Source organism: Amblyraja radiata, chromosome 38, assembly GCF_010909765.2.
Source record: "Amblyraja radiata isolate CabotCenter1 chromosome 38, sAmbRad1.1.pri, whole genome shotgun sequence".
In the NCBI taxonomy this organism is placed as follows: Eukaryota; Metazoa; Chordata; class Chondrichthyes; order Rajiformes; family Rajidae; genus Amblyraja; species Amblyraja radiata.
This window is the reverse complement of record NC_045993.1, coordinates 11,466,348-11,491,213: the sequence shown is the minus strand read 5'-3', so window position 1 is coordinate 11,491,213 and position 24,866 is coordinate 11,466,348. Positions and strand designations below refer to the sequence as shown.

Below are 24,866 nucleotides of genomic sequence, written 5' to 3'. Positions count from 1 at the left end.
TGAGATACTGGCATTCTTTTCTACAAGTCTTTAAAACGGGCATGCTGAATATATTTTTGTTAATGAAATGTTAGTTAATTATGATCTGAATTTAATTGAATGGGGGGGGGGGGGGGGATTAATGTCTCTTTCAGAAAGCCCTGGTGGCTATGTCTGCTTCTTTTATGATTATTACCTAGAAATTCACCTAAATCTACAGCAGTAGTAAGTGCATTGCCTGTCTTGTACTTCTAACATTGATGAATTTTCATGTTTCTATTTTCATAGAAAGGTATCTGAGTAGAATTGACATTATAATTTTATCCCTTAGTTTTAGAATAACTACTTTCTACCAGTTCATTCATTCTTTAATCTAAAAAAAGTTCAATCTAGAAAATATTATTTGAACAAAATATGTTGTAATATCGAAGAAGGATCTTTGTGAAATCGCTACACAACTGAACTCAATGGCTTAATGCTCTGACTTCCATCCCCCACAAAACCCTCAAATCAAACTTTCATGGCATCCTACACGTAGATACAATATTCTTTGCAGAAACAAGGAACTGCAGATGCTGTTTTATACCAAAGATAAACACTGGGTGCTGGAGTAACTGAGTGAGCCAGGCAGCATCTCTGGGGAAAAACAATGGGTGACGTTGCTGGTTGGGACCTTTCTTCGATATTCTTTGCATATTGTTGAGCGTGCCCTGGTGCAGTATTTAATCTAACGGCATTATTTATGCCCACAGGTGAAGCCTTTACTACAGGTGAGTCGACAGGAAGAGGAAATGGTTGCCAAAGAAGATGAGTTGTACAAAACCAAGGAGAGGCAATTGCTAGCAGAGCAGAGGATAACTGAAATAGAGGATCAAAACAAACAGGTAAGAATTCTCTCTTGGCATCCCTAGTATCCGTGCGAAGTTCACGATTGTCCTTATGCAGTGTGGGATCATTCTCTTGAAAGCCTTGGATCTGGACTTTGGCAGACAAATGAATATCCAAGCTATCTGGTTAGGATAGACCTGAACTGTCTTTCTTGGAACGCAGTTGTCCACAAAATTTTTGGTGATGACTGGATAAAGTGATCTTGCTTCATTACTTTATCCAGCCTGAATATTGAAGTGATCTTGAACATGTTCCATCCACCGACTCGAGGTAGTCCTGAAGTAGACCCCCAGCTTCCTCGGACTTTAGCTGTATTGAACTTATCATTGGTACCTCACACTTTACTCTGTCTGTAAGGCGACAGGGGAAGCACCGACAGATGATCAGATTGGCGGAAATGAGGGCGAGTGATGGGGTGATGGCATACTTGGTGGTGCAGCATTGGGCAAGAGTGTCAATGTCCCACATGCAGCAGGAGACATACTAATAGTATTTGAAGAGTAGGTTCCTGGGGTTAGCTTGATTGTAGAATGAGCTTCCTCTAAAATGGAGGTGATGGTTTGAGTTTGTTTTAATTTTCCTGTTAATGCTGACAAACCTTATTGCCTTGCAGTTGAATGTTGAGAAGTCTGCTCTGCAGGAGCAGCTGCAGGCTGAGACTGAACTCTGTGCAGAGGCAGAGGAGATGCGGTCACGAATGGCAGCTAAGAAGCAGGAGCTAGAGGAGATCCTACATGATCTCGAGGCACGGGTAGAGGAGGAGGAGGAACGCTGCCAACATCTGCTTACAGATAAGAAAAAAATGCATCAAAATATCCAGGTAAAGTGCATTTAAAGTCGTGTGGTATGGATTACAACAACAGTATATTAAATGCAAAGTACCTCACAAACTTAAAGATTTTGGGATGAAATGTTGAGATCTTTTGATCTCCAAAAAGTGGCAGTTGAGTTGAAGAAAACTAAGTCACATGTGTAGGATCAGTTTAACCTTGGTGTGAGAAATGCTATTTTGTATTGCCAATATCTAACAAAACTGGGGATAACTTTTTGTTTTCATTGGAAACTGAATTGAATGATTTGGTTGAAGCAAATCTGGTTGAATTGCCCGCAAACTATAGGCTAGTTACACAAGATGACACCTAATTCAGTCAGAAGCATCAATTATATGACACAAAAACCTGATGGGGTAAGATCTGATATTCTATCCCGCCTGTCTCTTATGGATGTGATATTTGCTCCCTTCCATACACCAAACCTAGAAGCCATGTTAACTCTTGAGAGAGACCAAAGGTCTTGACAAAGCTATTCCAGGAATTGGTTGTGATTACTGAACTGAGGGGGTACTGCATAACGTTGGGTACAAAGAAAAGAGTTGAACTCCAAGTCTCAAACATGCAAGGTTGAAAGGAAAGATTTCTGTATTGTACTGTATTTTATTCTGTATTGAGAAAAATGACTTGCCCCATAAAGTTCAAGATTAATTTATCAAATGTCCTAATGTCAATGCTCAAAATCTTTGTGCTAGTAGATTTCTTAAACTGACAATAATGTGGCATTTATGATAGCCCTGTTCTGAATATTCTGGTACATTTATCACTTGGTACCCTGCTTAAAAATTAATAGAAACTGTTAATTGAAATGTTCACATTTTAAACTTCAAAATTCAAGGGACACGTATTCCCATAAAGCATTTGGGAAGTGGAAATTGTGCCTTTGTTTTCCTGGATGTGAAAGTTATTTGGATATTTTTGCATTGATACTTTTGAAAGGATCAACCACTGAATGGGTTGTAATTCATCCAACGTTGTCCAGCAATTAGTTTTATTGTCTTTGATCATGTGTGGATAAACCACTTAAATATCCACAAGTTCAGGATTGGGGAAAGTTACTTTGTACGTGTAAAGAATGAGACAGTAATGATGATGTTGATTCTATGGCGCTTCTAGGAGCTGGAGGAACAACTGGAAGAGGAAGAAGCAGCTAGACAAAAACTACAACTGGAGAAAGTGACTGCTGAAGCTAAGCTGAAGAAAATGGATGAAGATATCGTGGTGCAGGATGATCAGAACAATAAACTATCAAAGGCACACTTTTTTTTTGTCATACGGAATAACTTAATTTTAAATGAAATCTTTCACACACTAGAGTAATGAATTTCTTCATCTCACCGTGTTTGTGTCATGTGTCTATATGCAGGAAAAGAAACATATGGATGAGAGGATAGCAGAGTTCACTACGAATCTTGCTGAAGAAGAAGAAAAGTCAAAAAGCCTGGCCAAACTCAAGGCGAAACATGAAACAATGATTTCAGATCTTGAAGGTGAACTTGAATTAAATGTTTGTGACTATAATGATTTTGCAAGGTCTGTCAAGTCACTTTTACACCATACTAAATGACTAAAGTTTCTTCCCATTAAAACATTAACGTGTTTTATGCCAATCTAATGGTCCAAATCTCCTTAACTGGGTTTTTTAAAGAATGGAATTCAAATTCTTAAACTTCCACTGTGAGATTTAAATGTGTCTTTTCCCAATCTAGAATATGCACACTTCCCTTGAATCAAAAAATTGCCAGGATAAGGAACAAGAGGCAGTAGGTTTCTGCTGGTTTTTTGAGCAATCTATTTGCTCTCCTTTCCCTGCTTTATTTCCTAAAACTGGAAAATATTTTATTTTCCTCAAATGCTTTTCCTTTTTGAAACCCTGTTTTCCAATACCACTGTGCAGTACGTTCCACACCAACACCAGTGTCTGTGTTTTAAATTAATTTAAAAAAAAAAAAAATTCAGATTTCTTCCTTCAATTTCTGCCTTTATTCCCCAGTCCTCGAGCTATCGGTTGATGGGAAGAACATTTTTTTACCCAAATGACAAAATTGTACACAAATGAAAAATCTCTCAATCTTTGCTGGATGGAGAATAATCCTTGTTCACAGTTCAAATTCTTCAACCCTAGAGCCGTTCTCATAAAAATTTGTTTACACAATTGGCACATCCTAATATCCATCCTAGAGTAAGGGGACCAGAATTGGATGGACTAATCCAGCTGCTAATCTCCTGCTTTTGTATTCTCATCTTTTTGAATTCCGTATGTTTTACCATCAGCTCTCGCAACTTGACTTCCAATTTGAAAGTTCCAGGGTTCCTCTACTCATGCTATTTCTAACGAAGCATGAATTACTGTCTGAAGAAGGGTTTTGGCCCGAAACGTTGCCTATTTCCTTCGCTCCATAGACGCTGCCTCATCCACTAAGTTTCTCCAGCATTTTTGTCTACCTTCAATTTTCCAGCATCTGCAGTTCCTTCTTAAACATGAATTACTGTTTGTCATTCCCACGAGTGCCCATAAATTGATTTCAGTACTTAAACATTAAGTTTTGACTAGAATTTTATTTCTGAGATGCTTGGTTAAGAATCATCAGTTTGGTCAACATTTAAAAAGCATTTGGACAGGTACGTGGATAGGAAAGGTTTAGAGGCACAAGGGCTAAATGTAGGACTAATGTAGAAGTGGCATCTTGGTCAGCATGGGAAAGCTGGGTCAAATGCTCTGTTTCTGTGTTGTATGACTCAGACTTTAGAGACTGCAAATGCTGGAGTTTGGAGCAAAAAACTATTTGCTGAAGGAAATGAGCAGGTCTAGCATCTTGTCATGCAGTTCGGGGGAGGAGTTGTCCACATTTTGGGTCGATGCAGCATTTTGATTATTGTTAACGAATATATACTTGGCCATAAAAGCCAAATAATAGGAGCAGCGACAAATTTGGTTTTGTGCTGGCAGATGTTTGTTTTGGAACTAGAGTAAGGTAGGATAACCAAATTATCCTGGACTTAACAGCATGGTTTTGTAACCAATTTTGAGCTTATAAGCATAAAATCTGAGAGTTTAAGCCCCATAGTTGCAGTAATTTCAGGATTTTCTTCAATGTGAGGAAAGGTGTACATTTGCATCATGAAAATAGAATGGTCTATAAAAAATGTTCTCCATTTTTTGAAGGGGAAAGGTTGAAGATTTAAACAAAAAAACTATTGTTGACTAGATATATTGGATTTTTGCTTCCGGTGGTTCCTTTGAGTATAAGTGGTCCATTGGAAAAACATTTAAATTGCTTGTATCCAGTGACCTTTTCTATCCCGAACGTGATTTTGGGCTCCAGCGGGTTTTCTGGGCATTATCAACTTTTCTGCATTACAGTACTGTTTGTTTTCTGACAGACCGACTGAGGAGGGAGGAGAAGGGAAGGCAGGAACTGGAGAAGAACCGTCGTAAATTGGAGGGAGATTCATCAGATTTACATGACCAAATTGCTGAGCTCCAACAACAGATTGCAGAGCTTAAAGCGCAGTTGGCCAAGAAAGAGGAGGAACTCCAAGCAGCACTGGCCAGGTAAAAATTGTAATAAGCGTGTAACAGAGAAAATCAACCTTTGTTCCTTAACTGTCTTACACTATTTGTCCATGCATTAGCCTTTTATCCACTGGGGACTCTATGTTTTAGATTTAAGATAGCATCATAGTCATACAGCAGGGGTCGGCAACCTTGTTCTGCTTAGCGGATGGCGGGCCACATCTATCACGTGTATGTATGGATCCCGCCCTGGATGGCTGGCATCAAATCACGCGTTCACAGAAGGTAGTCAAAAATGCTGGAGAAACTCAGCGGGTGAGGCAACCTCATGCAATCCTTGCATGTCTCACCCGCTGAGTTTCTCTAGCATTTTTGTCTACCTTCGATTTTTTTCAGCATCTGCAGTTCTTTCTTAAACGTGATTACAGAAAGTGCGCGGCCGTGGCGGTGGCTTTGCGCTGGATGCGGTACAGCCAGAGCTCGGCTGTGTGCTTGGCAGGCCGGATGAATACGGGAAACGAATTCCGCCTGCGGGCCGGATGATTTCAGGTTACGGGCCGCATTCCGCCCGGAGGCCGTAGGTTGTTGACCCCTGTCATACAGTGTGCCCTTCGGCCCAACTTGCCCACACCGACCAACATGTCCTATCTACATTAGTCCCATCTGCCTGCATTTGGCACATATCTCTCTAAACCTGTCTTATCCATGTACCTGTCTAATTGTTTCTTAAACGCTGCAATACTCACTGCTTCAACTACCTCCTCTGGCAGCTTGTTCCATACTCCCACCACCCTTTATGTGAATGTTACCCCTTGGATTCCTATTAAATCTTTCCTCCTTCACCTTAAAACTGTCCTGGTTCTCGATCTGATAATTAATTTTTGTTTCAACCCGCCTTCCTAGATAACTATTGAGCCAAAGAAAAATAATTTGTAATTGGTGCCGATCAGCCCAACAAGCAACTAAAGTGATTCTTCCCCCCCTCCCCTCCTTATTGTGAACTGGTTCTTTGTGTTCTATAGAATGGAAGAGGAAACTACATACAAGAATGCAGCAATAAAGAAAATCCGTGAGCTGGAATCTCATATTAGTGAGCTGCAAGAGGATCTTGAATCTGAGAAGATATCCAGGATCAAGGCTGATAAACAGAAGAGAGACCTGGGTGAGGAGCTGGAAGCGTTGAAAACAGAACTGGAAGATACTCTTGATTCAACAGCTGCCCAGCAGGAACTCAGGTAATTCTAGAAAGGGAATGACTATATTTGCTTGGCTTGCAGATCAGATCATGCACATCGAACTTGCAGCCTCTGCTGGTATTGTTACTTGGGTTCCCTCTGGAAATTTTACTTTAGTTTATTATTGTCACATGTACCGAAGTACAGTGAAAAGCTTTTTGTTAGCGTACTATCCAGTCAAGTAAAAGACAGTAGATGAATAAAATCAAGGTGTCCACAGTGCAGAGATAAACAGGTACTGCAAAGCTTATAACTTGGAATTTTTTGGATTGCTTAATTCTGTTAACTGTCATTAAAATGTACTGGCATTTGTGCATTGCTTTTTGAATCCGTAGGATATTTGTCTTTCCCAGCTGACCATTTTGAATGTGAAATTAGTGCAATAGGTGAAGAGCCTAGCAACTAATTTTCCATCATTTATATTAATTTATCCTGGTCAGTTGAGGGCAAAACACTGATCAAGATATCTGGTGAGCTTGTCTTCCCTTCGAATGGTACCTAGGGATTTTTTTTTTTGCACGACGGATGGTCTGAGCCTGTTATTTGCAAGGTGGCACCACCAACAATGGCATTGCACTAAATTGTCAGCCTTGGTGATGTGCCAAAGTTCAGCAGATGGGCTTAATGATCTTCTGACTTAATAGACATCCAGGCTAAAAATCGTTATAAATAGTGGCCTTTTTGATATTTTGAGTACTAAAAATACACTAAACTTAATTAATGCCATCATCTGGATAAATATTAGTTTGTGACTACTTCTGTGCATTAGAATGTTTAACCTTCGGTTCTGACCTCACTCTTTTAAAAACTTTAAAGAACAAAGCGTGAGCACGAGGTGAGCCAGATGAAGAGAGTTCTGGAAGATGAAGCTAAAATCCATGAAGGGCAAATCCAAGAAATTAGACAGAAACACTCCCAGGTAGTGGAGGATCTGTCTGAGCAACTCGAGCAGACAAAACGGGTACGTTCGTTTCTGTTGGCATCAAGTGAAGCTAATGCACGCGCGATAATGAAGCCATTTACAAAAAAAAATTACAACTGCACATTGCTTCCGTTACCTCCATGCTGACACCATCTTGAATCAAAATTTGACTGTTTTTTAGGGGGGAAACAAGTATTTTTTGAATATGCAATTTATTTTATAAGAGGCAGGGAGTTATACAATACAATACAATATAATATTTATTGTCATTTGAACCTCAGTGAGGCTCAAACGAAACTCTGTTTCTACAGCCATACAAACAAAAAAACGATTCCTACTAGACACAACCAAACTGTGTGAAGTTGTATTTGAGCTGCGATTTTCAAAATATCCCGCCAACAGTACTCACTCCTTTCCCAGTAACTAAGCATTGTTCACTTATTACCTTGTAAGTAGTCAAACATTAAATATCCACTAATAACAGTAAACACCAGTACATTTGGGACTATTTTGATGGCTTGAATGTGCTGGAGTAATTACATTTCCTTGCATGCTATTTATCCTGTCTGTCAGCATATATATATTTTTTCTCCCTTTTCCATAATTTTTCTTGAAATACCTGGGCTACTTTCTCAGTCAAATAATTCCACTTTCTAACTGCTAAGGAAATTTCTCCTTTATGGACTTTATTTTTCGTGACCACTACTTTTGAAATTGAAGTGGAAGCATTCCCACCACATCTACCATTTTTAACATATTCATAATTGTGAAAGGTATCTCATGGTCTATTGTCATTTTTCCAAGTTCAAGACTTGCATATTTCCATGTGACTAAGTTCAAGTTATGACAACATCATTCGAAGAACTGGAGAAATATTAAGGGTTTTTTATTTTCATTTTGTATTGTGACCAAAACGACACAGTATTCCTTTGGGTAGATGAACAGTAAATGATAAAGGGTTTACCATGCAGAGCACTAGATTTCCTATGCTATTTGATTGACGTAGATAATCTCATTGCTGAGAACTTGAACACTGAGTGGGGTGGGAGATTGTAACCTTCACGTGGTCCGCCCTGTTTTGACGAATGCAATCAACCTGGCGTGCACAATCAAGTAAGATCAAACAGAGCAAGTTGCCCCACAACTTTAGGCTGTGCACGCCATACGCAAGAAGAAGAAGAGAACACCGAGTCAATTAACATTTGTGCAATTCATTTTGTATTGCCATGGACTGGCTTCTAAGAAACCTGCTTTTCTTCCCACAGTTCAAATCCGGATTAGAGAAGACCAAACAAGTCCTGGAGAGTGAACACAATGAACTGGGCATTGAGATAAAGAGTCTGATGCAGTCCAAGGCAGAATCTGAGCACAGACGCAAAAAACTGGAGTCCATTATGCAGGAGATGCAGGTTAAATATACAGATGGAGACCGATCTCGAAACGAGCTCATTGAGAGAGTTGGCAAGCTTCAGGTAAAAGCACAAACTAGACGGTGCTCTTAATTATTGAGATGTATATAATGTAGCCAAGTGTGCAGATTCAACTCGGTGGTCAGGGCGCTTTAACAGTAGTTGCTAATTTATTATTCAAGTATTGTGGTTAATCCTTGTTAATAAGTTGAACTTGGTTTACTAGTCCTGAGTGCCATCATTTTAAAGGACTCCACATTTTTAAGATAATCACTAGGTTTCAAAATTGGATGATGCTTTCAGCTTCATTTGCAGCAAGTTATTAATGATGCTCTTGTACTTGGAGAAATGAAGGCATTTGAGTTTGGAAGACATTGCCTGACCAGAAGTCAGCAAAAAGGGGACCATTGTCTTTATTTGGTGGGGTGGCATATGATACCCATTCATAATCCATACCCATTTTCACACAGAGAGTGGTGAATCTCTGGAACTCCCTGCCACAGAGGGTAGTCGAGGCCAGTTCATTGGCTATATTTAAGAGGGAGTTAGATGTGGCCCTTGTGGCTAAGGGGATCAGAGGGTATGGAGAGAAGGCAGGTACGGGATACTGAGTTGGATGATCAGCCATGATCATATTGAATGGCGGTGCAGGCTCGAAGGGCCGAATGGCCTACTCCTGCACCTAATTTCTATGTTTCTATGTTTCTATAACTTGCACTTCCTGTTGTGAAGTACTCCAGGCCTGATAACTGAAAGTTTTTTTTTTGTGCAGAGTGAATTGGACAATGTTACTACCGTCATGAATCAAGCGGAGAGCAAGGTCATTAAACTGACCAAAGACTACAGCACAGTGGAATCTCACCTACAGGATGCTCAGGTATGTAAAATAAAGAATGGATCTGGTTTTGTAAAGTCCCTTTTTCCACAATTATGAATCTTGACATATCTAATTGTAAACTACTGGCACCATTACTTAAACTACTTGATCAATGATCAATTGGAATGCACATGTTTGCTTAGAATTATAGCTATTGTTATTGCTCTTATTATTAATTTGTTCCTGTCGCAGTCATTTAGATTTGTATTTGCTTGATGATACTAGACTAGTGTCAAGCAATGCTGATAATTTTCAAATCCCTCCGCAATTGTCAGACACTTTTTGCAAAGTGACTTCAAAACAACTGGATTATCACATAAACACACCAGGTTCACTATCATTGCTTGTCAGTCACTTCAGATCCACTAATATGGTTGACATTTAACCACCCTCGAAGAAGGCTGATTAAGCCAGTCATTTCGAGGGCTGGTTAGGAATCGACAGTGGGTATTTTTAAAACTGACATTAATTAACAGATTCTTGACTAGTAAGGTTGCCAAAGGGTACGGGAAGAATGAGGGTACAGGTAGAGGATGAGGTTAATGGAAAGATAGACCAGCCATGATTGAATGTGGAATAGACTTCTTAGGACGAATGGCCTTAAGACCCTGTCCCACTGTACGAGGTAATTCAAGAGTTATCCCGAGTTTTCTCCTGATCCGAACTCGGAGAATGTCCGTAGCGGGTCCATAGGAGTTTGTGGATGTCTCGTAGCGGCTCGTAATGCTAACTGTAGGTACTCGGGACATCCGGTAAACTCGTGACGTATTTTCATCCTTGCAAAAAATGTCCACGAGTAAAAAAATACTTGTGATGAGAAAAATTGTCACTTTTTACTCGTGCGAGCCGCTACGAGACATGCGGCTACGGACATTGTCCGAGTTCGAATCGGGGGGGAAAACTCGGACGAACACTTGAATTACCTCGTACAGTGGGGCAGGGGCTTAAATCTGCTCCCATGACTTATGAACAATAAATGTCAGTCTCTGTGACGTTCTCAACCCAGCAAATTGTTTTGACAATCTTTTCAACAATATGACACTTGAAGTTATTTTTATATTATTTTCTAAATAATAAGATGCTAATAAAAATCTTGTTGAATTATTTTTTTTACACTGTTTCTAAGTAAAGCTGATTTCTAATTATCAGAAAAGCACCTCTGATACTTCATAAAATATCTAAAGGATGTGTTAAATAGAACTAGTAGCTGGCCACTCAGTAAGGTTATGGCTATTCTATTACTCAGTACCTCTTCTGTACTAACCTTCTATCCCTCACTTCCCTCTATCCGGAGAATATTAAGGGAATTAAGGAATATCAGAAAATTACTTTGATTGGTATGGTTCGTATGAATTGTAGGTCAAGCGATCAAAGGAACCGGATTTGCCCTCTGTGATCCGTTTCACTAAAATTATTAGAAGTGTTAGCAATAAAGATGAGCATTCAGTTTGCAATCCTGTTTGCTTTCACTTATGTCAATTTTCTAAATTTCATATTCTGTTCAGAATCTTTGGCCAATGTTTTTATAATTATTCTTCATCAATAATACTTGCTTTATTTTTTTATTGTTAACAATGTTCTTGCAGTTAACTTGCCTATGTCCCTCTGCACAATCCTCACAGTTCACTTTCCCATTTAGTACAACACTAGGCTTTAAAATTGGATGCTGTACTCCATCCGTATCATCCATGTCTTTAATCTAGTTTTAACGAGGCTCAAATAATAGTTCTGATCTGCATGGCGCCCTTTGAGTAACAAGCTTGCTAACCTGAAGAAGGGTTTCGGCCCGAAACGTTGCCTATTTCCTTCGCTCTATAGATGCTGCCTCACCCGATGAGTTTCTCCAACTACCTTTGATTTTCCAGCATCTGCAGTTCCTTCTTAAACAGTTTCTCCAGCACTTTTGTCTACCTAGTATTTAGATAGCCTGATTTACAGGTTTGTAACAGCACATCGTAAAACCCAATTGATGTTCGATTTTATGGTTGTGAATACTGGAGTGTTTCAGGAACCAGTATACCCAGAAACACAAGTTAATTTTGTCCCACATCACTTATGTTGTACTTCTATCTTCTTAACCCTTGTACAGGAACTCCTCCAAGAAGAGACTCGCCAGAAGTTATCATTTAGTACCAAACTGAGACACACTGAAGATGAGTATAATCGGATTCATGAACAATTGGAGGAGGAGGAGGAAGCAAAGAGAAATTTGGAGAAACAATTTTCTTTCCTCCAGACACAGGTAAAAACTATTTCCTGGTGCCCTTTTATTATGGAAAAACCTACAATGACAGCCCCTCAACTCTCCTGCTGGGGGGGGGGGGGGGGGTTGGTGGTAAGGTTGTTGCCCATATACCAACTTGTCTACAAGATGATTCCACAAATCATCATTGCAATTGTGAACATTGTAAGGTTCCTTCATTTCAATCTTCAGACAGGACACTTCTTCAGACTGCTTGTAGTAGGGTGGGAGAAAGCTGGATGAGAGGAGGGGGCGGGACAAAGCCTGGCAAGTGTTAGGCAGATACAGGTGAGGGGGAGGTTTTATTGGCAGATGTTTGGACAAAGACAAGACACCAAAGTGTAAGATAAGGACAGAAGAGGCATGAAATGTGGCAGGAAGGAATGTATGTTGAAGGGTAGGGGGCATTGGAAAGGGAGAAATGAGTGCAAATCCAGGTGGGGCACAAGAAAGGGGGATTAAAAAGCATTGTGAATTATTTATCTAACATTGGAGAAGTCAATGTTCTCATCGTTGGGTGGTAAGCTACGCATTGGAATATGAGATGTTGTTCCCCAAGTTTGCGTGTGGCCTCAACTCTAGCAATGGCCTGAGACTGAGAGGTCAGAATAGGAAGGGGAGTTAAAATGGTTAACAACCAGGCGATCCAGCCAGCCATGGCAGACCGAGTGCAAATGATCAGCGAAACGTGCCTAGTCTGCGTTTGGTCTTGCCGATGTAAAGGAGGCCACGTTGGGAGCACTGAATGCAGTAGATGAGGTTAGAAGAGTCAAGAGAGTTTTATTGTCATGTGTTCCAGATAGGACAATTAAATTCTTGTTTGCTGCAGCACAACAGAATATGTAAACATAATATAGAACAGGAGATAAAAGTTCAGTGTGTCTATATATATATATATATATCTATATATATATATATATATATATATACCATAGACCATATAAGATGTGTGTGAGTGTTTGTCTCACCTGGAAGTACTGCGGAGGTCCTGGATAGATTTGAGGGAGTCGGTACAGGGACGAATATTACATCTCCTTCAGTCCCTCCGCAACTCCTTGGTTACATCTATCCAGGGACCCCCGCAGCCCTTCCAGGAGAGACAGCGGTTCACATGTAACACAGGATGCTGATGTGTGAGACCTCAGTGTTAACACTATCCATGAAGAAGCAGCACACTTGGTTGGCACCCCATCTTGGTGTCCCCTCCAAATAACACACCACCTTGTCTTGATATATTGCCACTCCTGATCATTGACACAACAGGACTGAGGGAGTTTCTTCATGAGAAGAGCTGGAGTGGTTCAAGAAGGTGGCTCACCACAACCTTCATGTGGGTGTTTCAAGATGGGCAATAATGCTGGCCTTACCGGCAAAGACCACATTGTGCTCAATTGATAATTCTGTCTTTTGGCAAAATTGTGCTCTATGGATAGAAGTAAAGTCATAGCTCTACGCTTATCTTTCAGTTCATGCAATTAACTAAATCGCCACGCCACACGCACACGAATGCACTCGCATACAGAGACAGGCAATTTTACATTTGCTAATTAACGGGCTGCAAGGATTTGGGCAGTAAGAGCTATATCTAATTCTGCATTTAAGAATTTTTCCCTTTCACAAAAAGCGTTTTCTGAACTCACTCAATTTATTGCATTTATCAGTCATTGCATTTATAATTATCATACTCAGTACACTAAATTATTGTTAAATTGCTATCAAATAATGCAATTTGTGATTCAGACTAAGTAATTGAAGGCGACTTTTCATTGACTTTTGAATGATGCATTTCCAGTTGAGTGAATCAAAGAAGCGGCTGGATGATGGCTGTGCATCACTGGAGAATGTAGAGGATGGCAAGAAGAAGGTTCAGAAAGACATGGAGCTTCTAACTCAGCGCTACGAAGAGAAAACATCAACCTATGATAAATTGGAAAAGACCAAGAACCGTTTGCAGCAGGAGCTAGATGATATGATTGTGGGCCTGGATCACCAAAGGCAGATCGTTTCCAATCTTGAAAAGAAACAGAAGAAATTTGATCAGGTGAGTGAGAGACTCCAAGCACATCAATTAAATTATAACCCATCCAGCGGCTGTTGACTCTTTGACAAAACAAACATAAAGTGATGAAAAGAAAATTAAGGATTCAAAAATAAGCTCAAATGTTAAGATCATTCCAAACATTGGGAGTGATTCAGTTAGTTTAGTTTATTGTCACGTGTACAGTGAAAAACTTTTTGTTGCGTGTTAACCAGTCAGCGGAAGGACCACATGTTTACAATCGAGCCATCTACAGTGTGCATGATAAAGGAAATAGGGTTCAGTGCAAGATAGTCCAGTAAAGTCCGATTAAAGATAGTCCGAGAGTCACTAATGAAGTAGATAAATAAATCCGAACTGTTGATAGGATGGTTCAGTTTTAAATTGAATAAATTGGAATCGTTTTTGTTTTGCAACTTTGTTTAGAAATCCAAGCCAATTTTTAACATTATTTATAACATACCCGAAACATGCAGATCTGATCTTGCATTGTGCCCTTTTGTGTTATCCAACAAAAACATAACATTGAATGGAGGATTTACCATATGAATTGGTCAGAAAAGAAGATGAAAAATAGAAATTGAAGGCAGCATAACAGCGTTGGGGAGTCCTCGATGTATAAATGGCTGAGAACTGGTAAATTGTTTGCCTAGACTTGAAATGTGTCATATTTGGGTTAACCCAAGAATATTCACTAAGGTGTTATATGAATAGTCTGAGCACTGCAATTATTCTGTGAAAGAGCTTCAATGTTAAATGGGTCATTTAAAAAAAAAAACATTTCAGCTGCTGGCTGAGGAAAAGAACATTTCCTTGAAGAACTCTGAGGAGCGGGATCGTGCACAGGCTGAGGCACGCGAGAAGGAGACCAAGGCACTGTCTCTCACCCGTGCCCTTGAGGAGGCGATGGATCAGAAGGTCGAGATGGAAAAAATGAATAAGCTGTTGCGTGCAGAGATGGAAGACCTCGTCAGCTCCAAGGACGATGTGGGAAAGAGTGTAAGTAGACAGCCCCTGCTGTAGGTTGCAACTGTCCTTTTCATTTCTCTACTGTTTTTGTGGCTACAGATCAAAACGCTATTCATTTAGGCTGTTCATTTATCAAAGCTTGATCATCCTCCCAAGGCTGTGCATTGCCAGCCAGTCACTAACACTCCTGTTTCTGCTACCAGGGTCCATTTGTTTTAGTGCAAAAATTCCAACAGCTAGTTTCCATGTGAATTTGTGCTACTTCACTTCCCAACCTACAGAGTGTTCTTGTCAACATTTTGAATATATTGTGATTATTTGGTATAAAATTTTGTTTTAATTTTCTGCTAGATAATTTATTGTAAAATTGTGGTTTTCTTCAATCTTTGCTGGGATATTGATCACAAATGAGCTCTTTTCGAGTCTTAGATTCATACACATACAGTGTGGGAACAGGACCTTGGGCTCATCTTGCCCACGCCGACAAATGCAACCCACCTGCCTGCTTTTGGTTCATGTCCCTCTAAACCTATCTTATCCATGTACCTGTCCAAATGTTTCTTAAACATTGTGATAATACGTGCCTCAACTAGCTCCACAGGCAGCTCATTCCATACACCGATCATCCCTTGTGTAAAAAAAAAGTTACTCCTCTGGTTCCTAAGTCTCCCCTCACCTTAAACCTATGTCCTTTGGTTCTCGATTTCCTCTACTCTGGGCAATACCTGCCTCAACTACTTCCCCCGGCAGCTCGTTCCATAGGTATTGTTCTCTGCAGTGGAAAAGAATTTTCAATATGCTTGAAAGATGCCAGTGTTACAGATTGGCTCGAGTTTATATTCTATTTATTTATCTGCAGGTACACGAGTTGGAGAAGGGGAAACGTGCTTTGGAGCAGCAGGTGGAAGAGATGAAGACTCAGCTGGAGGAGCTGGAGGATGAGCTCCAGGCCACTGAAGATGCTAAGCTGCGCCTGGAAGTGAATTTGCAAGCCCTGAAAGCTCAATTTGATAGGGACCTGATGGGCAAGGATGAAATGAGTGAAGAAAAGAGGAGACAACTAATTAAGCAGGCAAGTATGGCTTTACAGGTTTATAGGGGTGTGCTGATTCAAGTGGCCATGAATTTGATTGTGAATTTAGGCTTAGACTTTAGAGATACAGCGTGGAAACACGCCCTTCAGCCTACCAGATCTATGCCGACCAGTGATCACCCCATACACTTGCACTATCCTACACTAGGGATAATTTGCAATATTTTTACCGAAGCCAATTAACCAACAAACCTATACATCTTTGGAGTGTGGGAGGAAACCAGAGCACCCGGAGAAAACCCAAACGGTAACAGGGAGAATGTACAAACTCCGTACAGATAGTGCCCGTAGTCTGGATCGAACCCGAGTCTCTGGCGCTGTCAGGCAGCAACTCTACCGCTGCGTCACTATGCCGCCAAGTTATCGGCAAAGGATTGGAGATGTCGGATTGTTTTGCTATGGAGGAAGGAATGGAGAGAGGAGATTGGGTTTACAAGTTTATGAACATCCATAAAGCTGTCCAGGCTATACTATAATGAATAATCAAAATATAGAACTCACGCTAAAAATCAGGATGGTTGAAGAAAAATTAGGTAAGGTTTATGTTTTTTGAGGAAAGCATTTGAAACAACAACACAACTAGATCTTCTGCAAAGAAAAGTGAACCGAGTTGTGCAGAATAGTTACAGTTTATGGAAAAGGGACCCGCATGTTAGACCAACTGGCCTTTTTCCCCAGTCATTTTGAGAAACTTTTAGTGCGTTGAAAAAAAACCCAATTGGGTTTGGTTGTGACATTTTATCCAATCCAAATAGTAACTTTTATAATCCTCTGCTCCCACGTTCCAGGTGCGTGAGATGGAGGCAGAGCTGGAAGATGAGCGAAAGCAGCGGTCAATGGCTGTTACTGCCAAGAAAAAGTTGGAGATGGATTTCAAGGATTTGGAGGGACAAATTGAAGCTTCGAACAAGGGCCGTGATGAAGCCATAAAGCATCTTCGCAAACTGCAGGTAAGCACTAACAACCATTATGGGGAAAGGATGAAGCACTCAAAGCCAGTCCCTGAAGCCAGATCACTGATGTTTATGGAAGAAAGTTCATCTGCCTAACAGATATAACAATGAATACCAGTTTCTCATTTAAGATGGAACCACGCCCAGTTTTACGCCATTTTCTAATGATAAGTGTAAAAATCACATAAATGTGCAGGCTTAAATTATTGTTAGGTACTATTAAAATATAACCATGTCTGACAATCATCTTTTTGCTAGCTGAATAAGTCACATTTAAAATGTATTTGTAAGTTTAGAATGAATAATTGTATGCTACAGTATTAGATTAGAAACTAATATCCCTGATTCAGTGACCAAGTCTGAAGAAGGGTTTCGGCCCGAAACGTTGACTATTTCCTTCGCTCCATAGATGCTGCTGCACCCGCTGAGTTTCTCCAGCATTTTTGTGTACCTTCGATTTTCCAGCATCTGCAGTTCCTTCTTAAACACCAAGCGTATGATACTTGAATCGGCTTGGCTTCAGTTCAAAGCCCAGCTACTTTTATTAAAAATGACTGTACACAAACCTGGCACTGAATGCCTTTTAAACATTTGGACATAGTCCGCAGTGATCATATATTTTGCCACTAATCAAGTTTTACTTCAATCGAGCCAAACCCAGCTGTGTTTCTGTTTAATGGCAAGAAATTAATGTCTTGGTAATGTTTGTTAATTGAACTACTAATTAAAATATGGGGGTCTGTATTTAGAGATAATGAGGCTTGGAAAACTCTCACTTGGAATCCTTTAATTGGCAAATTATTATTGCTCTTGACATCCTGCCATTTATTAATGCTGGTGAGCTCCAAAGGTAACAATGATTATTTTAAGGCGTATGTTTAATCTAACTAGAATGTTTTAGACGTCCATCTCGCAACAGAACGTTAGCCCGTTCCTTCAGTTCATTTATTGTAACAGCTGGGAAATGTAACTACTCTGAAATGGTTATATTCTATTTATTGCTGCTTTTAGAAGCACTTGCGACTGCAAGAGTTTCATTTAGGTTTAGTTTAGAGAAGCGCGGAAACGGGCCCTTTAGCCCACTGAGTCCGCGCTCCGTACTCTGCACTGTTCTGAACACGAGGGACAATTTACTGAAGCCAAATTTGCTTCATGTCTTTGGAGTGTGGGAAGAAACCAGAGCACCTGGGGTAAACCCACGTGATCACGGGAAGAACGTCCGAACTCCATACAAACAGCACCCATAGTCAGGATCAAAACCGGGTCTCTGGCGCTTTAAGGCAACAACTCCACCGCTGTGCATCGTGCATTAGTCCTGCTCAGATGAAAGACGGGATATTTAAATTTTTCTACCTTATCCGTGTGGTGCCCAGATGACAGGTGGCATCTAACTTGTTTGTCAAAAATTTGCATGCAATGAACCAAGATGTTGCTCAGTTGTCAGCGAAATTGTACTGTGTGAATGCTGGTGTTAAATACAGTATCACTCAATCTAACCTGTCACATCTAGTGCCTGTCTCGTACGTGAAATCTTTGACATTTTTTATTGTCGTTGCCATCTACAGACTCAGCTGAAAGACTACCAGCGTGAATTGGACGACGCTCGTAACTCTCGAGAAGAAATCCTAACCCTGTCCAAAGAAACTGAGAAAAAACTGAAGCAATTCGAGGCTGAAATTATTCATTTTCAGGAGGTATGGCAGCAAATGATCATATTGAATGGCAGTGCAGGCTCGAAGGGCCGAATGGCCTATTCCTGCACCTAATTTCTATGTTTCTAAATAAGCAGGGGAATGAATAACTGAGGAATTCCATGAGACACGATGAGCAGATATTGGAACAGAAGACGGTTCTTACTTTGTTCCTCACTGATGTTGATCTCAAACATGTGAGCTACTGGGTGATTTAAATTATAAGACATGGGAGCAGATTTAAGTCATTCAGCCGATCGAGTCTGATCTGCCATTTGATCAGGGCTGATCAATTTTTCCCCCTCAACCCCGTTCTCCTGCCTTCATCCTGTCTCCTTTGACGTCCCTATTAATCGAGAACTTATCAATCTCCTCTTTTAAAATACCTAATGGCTGGGCCTCCACACACTTCTGTGGCAATGAATAGCACAGATTCACCACTCTCTGGCTGAAATTCCTCCTCATCTCCATTCTAAAGGTACATACTTTTATTCTGAGGCTGTGCCCATTGGTCCTAGACTCCACTTTTTGAAACATACTCTCCACATCCATTCTATCCATCTAGGCCTTTCATTATTTGGCAAGTTTTAATGAGATCACCCCTCATCCTTTGGAACTCCAGCGAGTACAGGCCCAGAGCCATCAAACGTTAATCCAATCCTCCCCAGGGTAATTCTTGTAAACCTCCTCTGGACCCACTCCACACCAGCAGATCCTTCCTCAGATATGGGGCCCAGAACTACTCACAATGACCAGTGCTTTTTCAAGCCTTGCTTTTCTATGCTAGTGCTCTTGAAATGAATGCTGACATTGCATTTGCCTTCCTTACTACCTGCCTAACCTGTAAGTTAAACTTTTGGCAATCCTGTACCAGCACTTCCAGGTCCCTTTACACCTCGTCATTCCTGATTCCGCTCCCCATTTAGAAAATGGTCTACAGCTTTATTCCTTCTACCGACGTGCATGACCGTACGCTGAGCTGTACATTCCTATTTACAAGCCAAATTCCACCTGTTGTGAAATATAATAATCAACTGCCATTTGCCATCAATTAAAGTTGTATATTCAAGTTGATGTCCTTCCCACTTCAAATGCAAGAAAGATCTACTAGCTTTGTGCAGAAATGCAATGACTTCATTTTGCTATGCATAATAAGGTTTGTGTGAGCACAAACTTGTTTAACCACATGCAAATAGCAATATTTGAGTAGCACCTAGGTACATTTGTCCCAAGTAATGACACCAGGATAATCTGCTCAATAGTTGTTGTGCAAAACAAAGCTTTGGAGGCATGTCGGTATTTTCACGACCATTGGGGAGACCATTCGGTAGAATAATATGAAAGTCTAGTTTTTAATTTGGAAGCTAACAGCGATTTATTTATTTGTAAAGCACCATTTATGTAGCAAAACCCCAAGCTGTTTCATAGGAGTATTATCTCCTGAAACTCAACTCAGTTTAATGTTGAAATATTAAAATGGATTAGCATACCTTCCTCAAACACAATTTAAGGAGCATTTTAAAGAAGGTGGATGGATTTGGGGGGGAAATCCTGAGCATTAGGACTCCAGTAGCTGAATGCAAGGCTACCAATGGTATGGTTGAATTCAGGGATGCAAAGGAGGCTGAATTTGGGAGAGTGCAGATGAGGTTTGCAAGCAGGTGGGCAAGATGGGTTGCAAAACTAGCCAAAGGTGATAGGAGCAGAATTAGGTAATTCGGCCCATCAAGTCTACTCCGCGATTCAATCATGGCTGATCTATCACTCTCTTAACCCCATTCTCCTGCCTGCTCCCCAAAACCCCTAACACCCCATACTAATCAATCCCTGCCTTAAAAAATATCCATTGACTTGGCCTCCATAGCCCACTGTGGCAATAAATTCCACAGATTCACCATCCTCTGACTAAAGAAATTCCTACTCATCTCCTTCCTAAAGGAGCGTCCTGTAATTCTGAGGCCGTGACCTCTAGTCCTAAACTCTCTCACTGTGGAAGCATCCTCTCTGCATCTACTCTATTCAGGTATTTTGTTTTTCAAGGAGGTATCCCCCCAATCATCCTTCTAAACAGCAATAAGTTTAAAAAAAAAATCACAATATCGAAAGTTAATCTTGATTAGCAAGCATGGGTGGTGTTGAAGCCATCTGTGGGATCAACTCTGTGGGGTTGGCTAACTGGACATTAACAGATGATTGAATAAGAAAGGCTGTTTATGTATCCATTGAATCTAGAGATACAGATATGGATGGCTGTTTTGCCACAGGTAGGCTGAAATAGGGCAGGTCAGAAATCTAACAGATTAAAATTAGTGATTTGAGTGATTAAGGTCTAAGCCTACCCAGGTACAATGTAACACCAAGGTCATATATATACAAGACATTGTGAAGGTCATAGTTTTAAATTTTAAAATGCTGGTTTGTGGAGTTTTAGCAAAAATATTTAAATATGCAAAAACCTTTTGAACTCGTAACTTGTTTGTTCACATGCAAATAATTTGCGCTTCCCTTTGTAAAAGTCATGTCTGGTGTATATATTAACTGGGCATAGTCCAAGAATACCTCAATTTAAGTGAAAGCGCACAGTGGTCTCTGGAATTGAAGAACTGGAAAAACATTCCACAGTGAAGCATGTAGAGGTATACCTTTAACGTGCAGGTTTCAGCTTTATTTGGATGCCGTTTTAATTCAACACATTAATTGCAAGTAACATGAATATCATCATCTCACATCGAGAATAATTTTTCATTTAATTAATCTAGGAACTTGCTGCAACCGAGCGTGCAAAACGGCAAATGCAGCAGGAAAGAGATGAACTTGCTGAAGACATTGCGACCAACTGTTCTGGAAAGTACGTGCTTATCTTAAGTGGAGCTTTGTTCTTTCAGCATTATTCTTCCATGGGTGTCACTGGCAAAGCTAGCCTTTTTTTCCTGTTCCTAATTGAAAATATTAATAAATTGTTACAAGGTACTTGCTCAGTGCAGTTGTGCAAGTAGCTTCATAATTTTCATGGGTTGTCAATCATATTTACACGTTAAGATGGTCTGCCGAAGGGCCTGTTTCCGCGCTGTACCTCTACACAAAACTAAAAGGGTCATTTACATCACTAAGAGCTTCAGTCATGCTGTATCCAGATGCTTTAACCTGGATATTGTTTGAGTTTCTTAAGATGCTTAAAACTGTTTAGAGCGACACCCTACAAAATTTTGAATGTGAGGCTTCCAGCAGTGGGAATGGCATTAAAAAGACATACGCAGGTAGCTGGGATTGGTATTGCGGATGAAGGAAGAGCAATGCTGTCACATGCACTTGCAGGGGTCAATTTGTGAGAGATTATCATCTTGGAATAGGGTCAGTAGACATTTTCTGAACCGGCCGTGACATTTGTTGCAGTGGTTGTACTTGGTAGAGCATGCTAACTGTTGCTTTTGGACTCATTTTAAGCCAATGTCATTATTATTTAAAAAATCTTTTTTACATAGGTCTTTGGCTCTTGATGAGAAGAGGCGCCTTGAGGCCAGGATTGCTCAGCTGGAAGAAGAAGTAGAAGAGGAGCAAACAAATGCCGAAATGGCCAACGATAGACTCAAGAAAGCCAATCTCCAGGTACATCCCCCATTATTCTGGTGATGCGAATTACATTGTGTGTAGTTTCACTGGAAGTGGAAGATTACTCTACATTTGCTTCCCAGAGCAAATTAGTCATTTGGTTTGTTCAACTGTAAACTATGGGAAGGAGTGAAGGAATGTTTGGCATAATTTTAGTATATTTTTACATATATTTATGTACAGGATGACTAAATAGCAGCACATTATGTTTGTAATAATAAAGTCCAGGCTGTCGATTCATACTGCGTGGAAACAGGCCCTCCAGCCCACCAAGTACTCGTCATCTGTCAAGCATCCATTTACATTATCCAATATTAATCCTACATTTCCCACATTCTCATAGTCCCCCGCTCGTCTGATTCTACATTCAAACTACACTCTAAAAATAACCTGTTGTGACCAGTAAATGCATCAACCTATATATTTGAGAGATGGGAAGAAACTGGATGAAACTGTGGCTTCACAGGGGGGGACAAACTTCACACGATAGCTCTAGAAGTCAAGATTGAACCTGCATCATTGGACCTGTTGGGCAACTAGGGTATTGTCTATGGCACTGTGCCTCTCCAAACTCTCTTTTCAAATTGACATTGTGGCATTTTACTGTACATATTTCTTAACTTCCCAGCTAGTTCCTAGAATGCCTGAACTTCAGTGTTATTGTTGACTAATCTAAATAAATAATCATGAGTTGACCTTGATTTGTAGATGTCTATGGATTGCACAGTTTCTACAGACATTGTAAAGCTCTGTTTTTAAAACTACTGCAATCCTTGTGTTTGCCATTGGATTTTTAAAATACTATAGATTATCTGTAGAGAATTAGCTGAAGTGCTTTCCTAAACCTAAGCTCTGGTGCCGTAGAACTTAAGTGGATATATATTTGCAAAAATAATGGTTTATGAGATTTCTGTGGGTAATGATAGCCAAAGGAATTTTGCTGTGTAATCGTGGGGAAAAAAAAACTGGAGTTGGACTTTGTGCTGAGAGTATTTAGCTCTTCTATTGATTTTGTTCAACAGGTTGATCAAATCAATGCAGATCTTTCTGCGGAACGCAGCAATGCTCAGAAGGCAGAAAATGCTCGCCAGCAGTTTGATCGTCAGAACAAGGAGCTGAAAGCCAAGTTGCAGGAGATGGAGAATGTGGTCAGATCCAAGTACAAAGCCAGCCTTGCAGCACTGGAAGCAAAGGTGTCTCAGCTAGAGGAGCAACTTGATTCAGAAACACGGTAAAAATTAAAAAATTGAACTAAAGCGTATTTTAAACAGAAACATAGAAAATAGGTGCAGGAGTAGGCCCTTCGAGCCTGCACCGCCATTCGATATGATCATGACTGATCATCCAACTCAGTATCCCATCCCTGCCTTCTCTCCATACCCCTTGATCCCTTTAGCCACAAGGGCCACATCTAACTCCCTCTTAAATATAGCCAATGAACTGGCCTCAACTACCTTCTGTGGCAGAGAATTCCACAGATTCACCACTCTCTGTGTAAAAAATGATTTTCTCATCTCGGTCCTAAAAGATTTCCCCTTTATCCTTAAACTGTGACCCCTAGTTCTGGACTTCCCCAACATCGGGAATAATCTTCCTGTATCTAGCCTGTCCAACCCCTTAAGAATTTTGTAAGTTTCTATAAGATCCCCCCTCAATCTTCTAAATTCTAGCGTGTACAAGCCAAGTCTATCCAGTCTTTCTTCATATGAAAGTCCTGACATCCCAGGAATCAGTTTGGTGAACCTTCTCTGTACTCCCTCTATGGCAAGAATGTCTTTCCTCAGATTAGGAGACCAAAACTGTACGCAATACTCCAGTTGTGGTCTCACCAAGACCCTGTGCAACTGCAGTAGAACCTCCCTGCCAGATCAATACATTTTTAAAACTTAATCTAAACAAAATATTCAAAGCAAATAAACCTATAATCTGTCCCAACTATAGATGGGCTCCTTCAGTCTACAAGGCGTGTTGAGGAAATGTTGCATTTTAATATAGCCATGTTAAATTAGCATAGTTATGAAAATGGGCGACAGTTCCCATGGTAAAGCATTTTGAGCCTGCCCGCTTTTTAACAAAAATCGCCTGGAGACCGCAACTTGAAGGCATAAGTATTCGTACAATGAAAATAATTTTTAGAAATTAGATTCTGTGGTTCAAGATGAAAGGAAGCACGTCTTGCCAAACCCAGATCCTCTGATGTGGTGCATCAGAGTAAGAAAAGACAAAATAAAGCTTGAGGCATTTACAGAAAGGCTAGATGTGTATAGAACATTTGGGATGGGAAATTAGGAGGATAAGGAAACTGTTTGGAAAAATTGCGATCAATTAATAGAAAATTCAAAGATGTATAGGAAGGAGCTGCAGATGCTGGTTTACATCGAAGATAAATGCAAAAACCTTGCCTGTTCTTTGTACTCTTCCATTATTCGTTTCCCTCTCCCCTGACTCTCAGTCTGAAGAAGGGCCTCGACCCGAAACGTCACCCATTCCTTCTCTCTGAAAATTCAGAGATGTTTGATAATTCATAATGTGCAAGAATATAACCTTGGGAAGAGCAGAGCTATTAGGGATCACCAAAGGAATCTATGTGAAGAGATGGGAGCTAAATTTCCTA

The 24,866-nt window shown here is 40.3% G+C and overlaps 1 protein-coding gene across 4 annotated transcripts in view; it reads left to right on the top strand.

Annotated features, from left to right (window-relative positions):
- Positions 1–24,866, top strand: part of myh9 (myosin heavy chain 9) — a 112,699-nt gene that overhangs the window by 76,976 nt on the left and 10,857 nt on the right. For all 4 annotated transcript variants that reach the window (XM_033013610.1, XM_033013613.1, XM_033013612.1 and 1 more), the window contains 18 exons: positions 732–863; positions 1,481–1,687; positions 2,814–2,951; positions 3,064–3,187; positions 5,082–5,253; positions 6,237–6,449; positions 7,266–7,410; positions 8,637–8,843; positions 9,553–9,657; positions 11,747–11,899; positions 13,692–13,940; positions 14,724–14,936; positions 15,766–15,978; positions 16,788–16,949; positions 18,518–18,646; positions 21,403–21,491; positions 22,126–22,249; positions 23,275–23,483. In XM_033013610.1, coding sequence (XP_032869501.1) covers positions 732–863; positions 1,481–1,687; positions 2,814–2,951; positions 3,064–3,187; positions 5,082–5,253; positions 6,237–6,449; positions 7,266–7,410; positions 8,637–8,843; positions 9,553–9,657; positions 11,747–11,899; positions 13,692–13,940; positions 14,724–14,936; positions 15,766–15,978; positions 16,788–16,949; positions 18,518–18,646; positions 21,403–21,491; positions 22,126–22,249; positions 23,275–23,483 — 2,984 coding nt within the window. The remainder of the gene's footprint in view (positions 1–731; positions 864–1,480; positions 1,688–2,813; positions 2,952–3,063; positions 3,188–5,081; positions 5,254–6,236; positions 6,450–7,265; positions 7,411–8,636; positions 8,844–9,552; positions 9,658–11,746; positions 11,900–13,691; positions 13,941–14,723; positions 14,937–15,765; positions 15,979–16,787; positions 16,950–18,517; positions 18,647–21,402; positions 21,492–22,125; positions 22,250–23,274; positions 23,484–24,866) is intronic.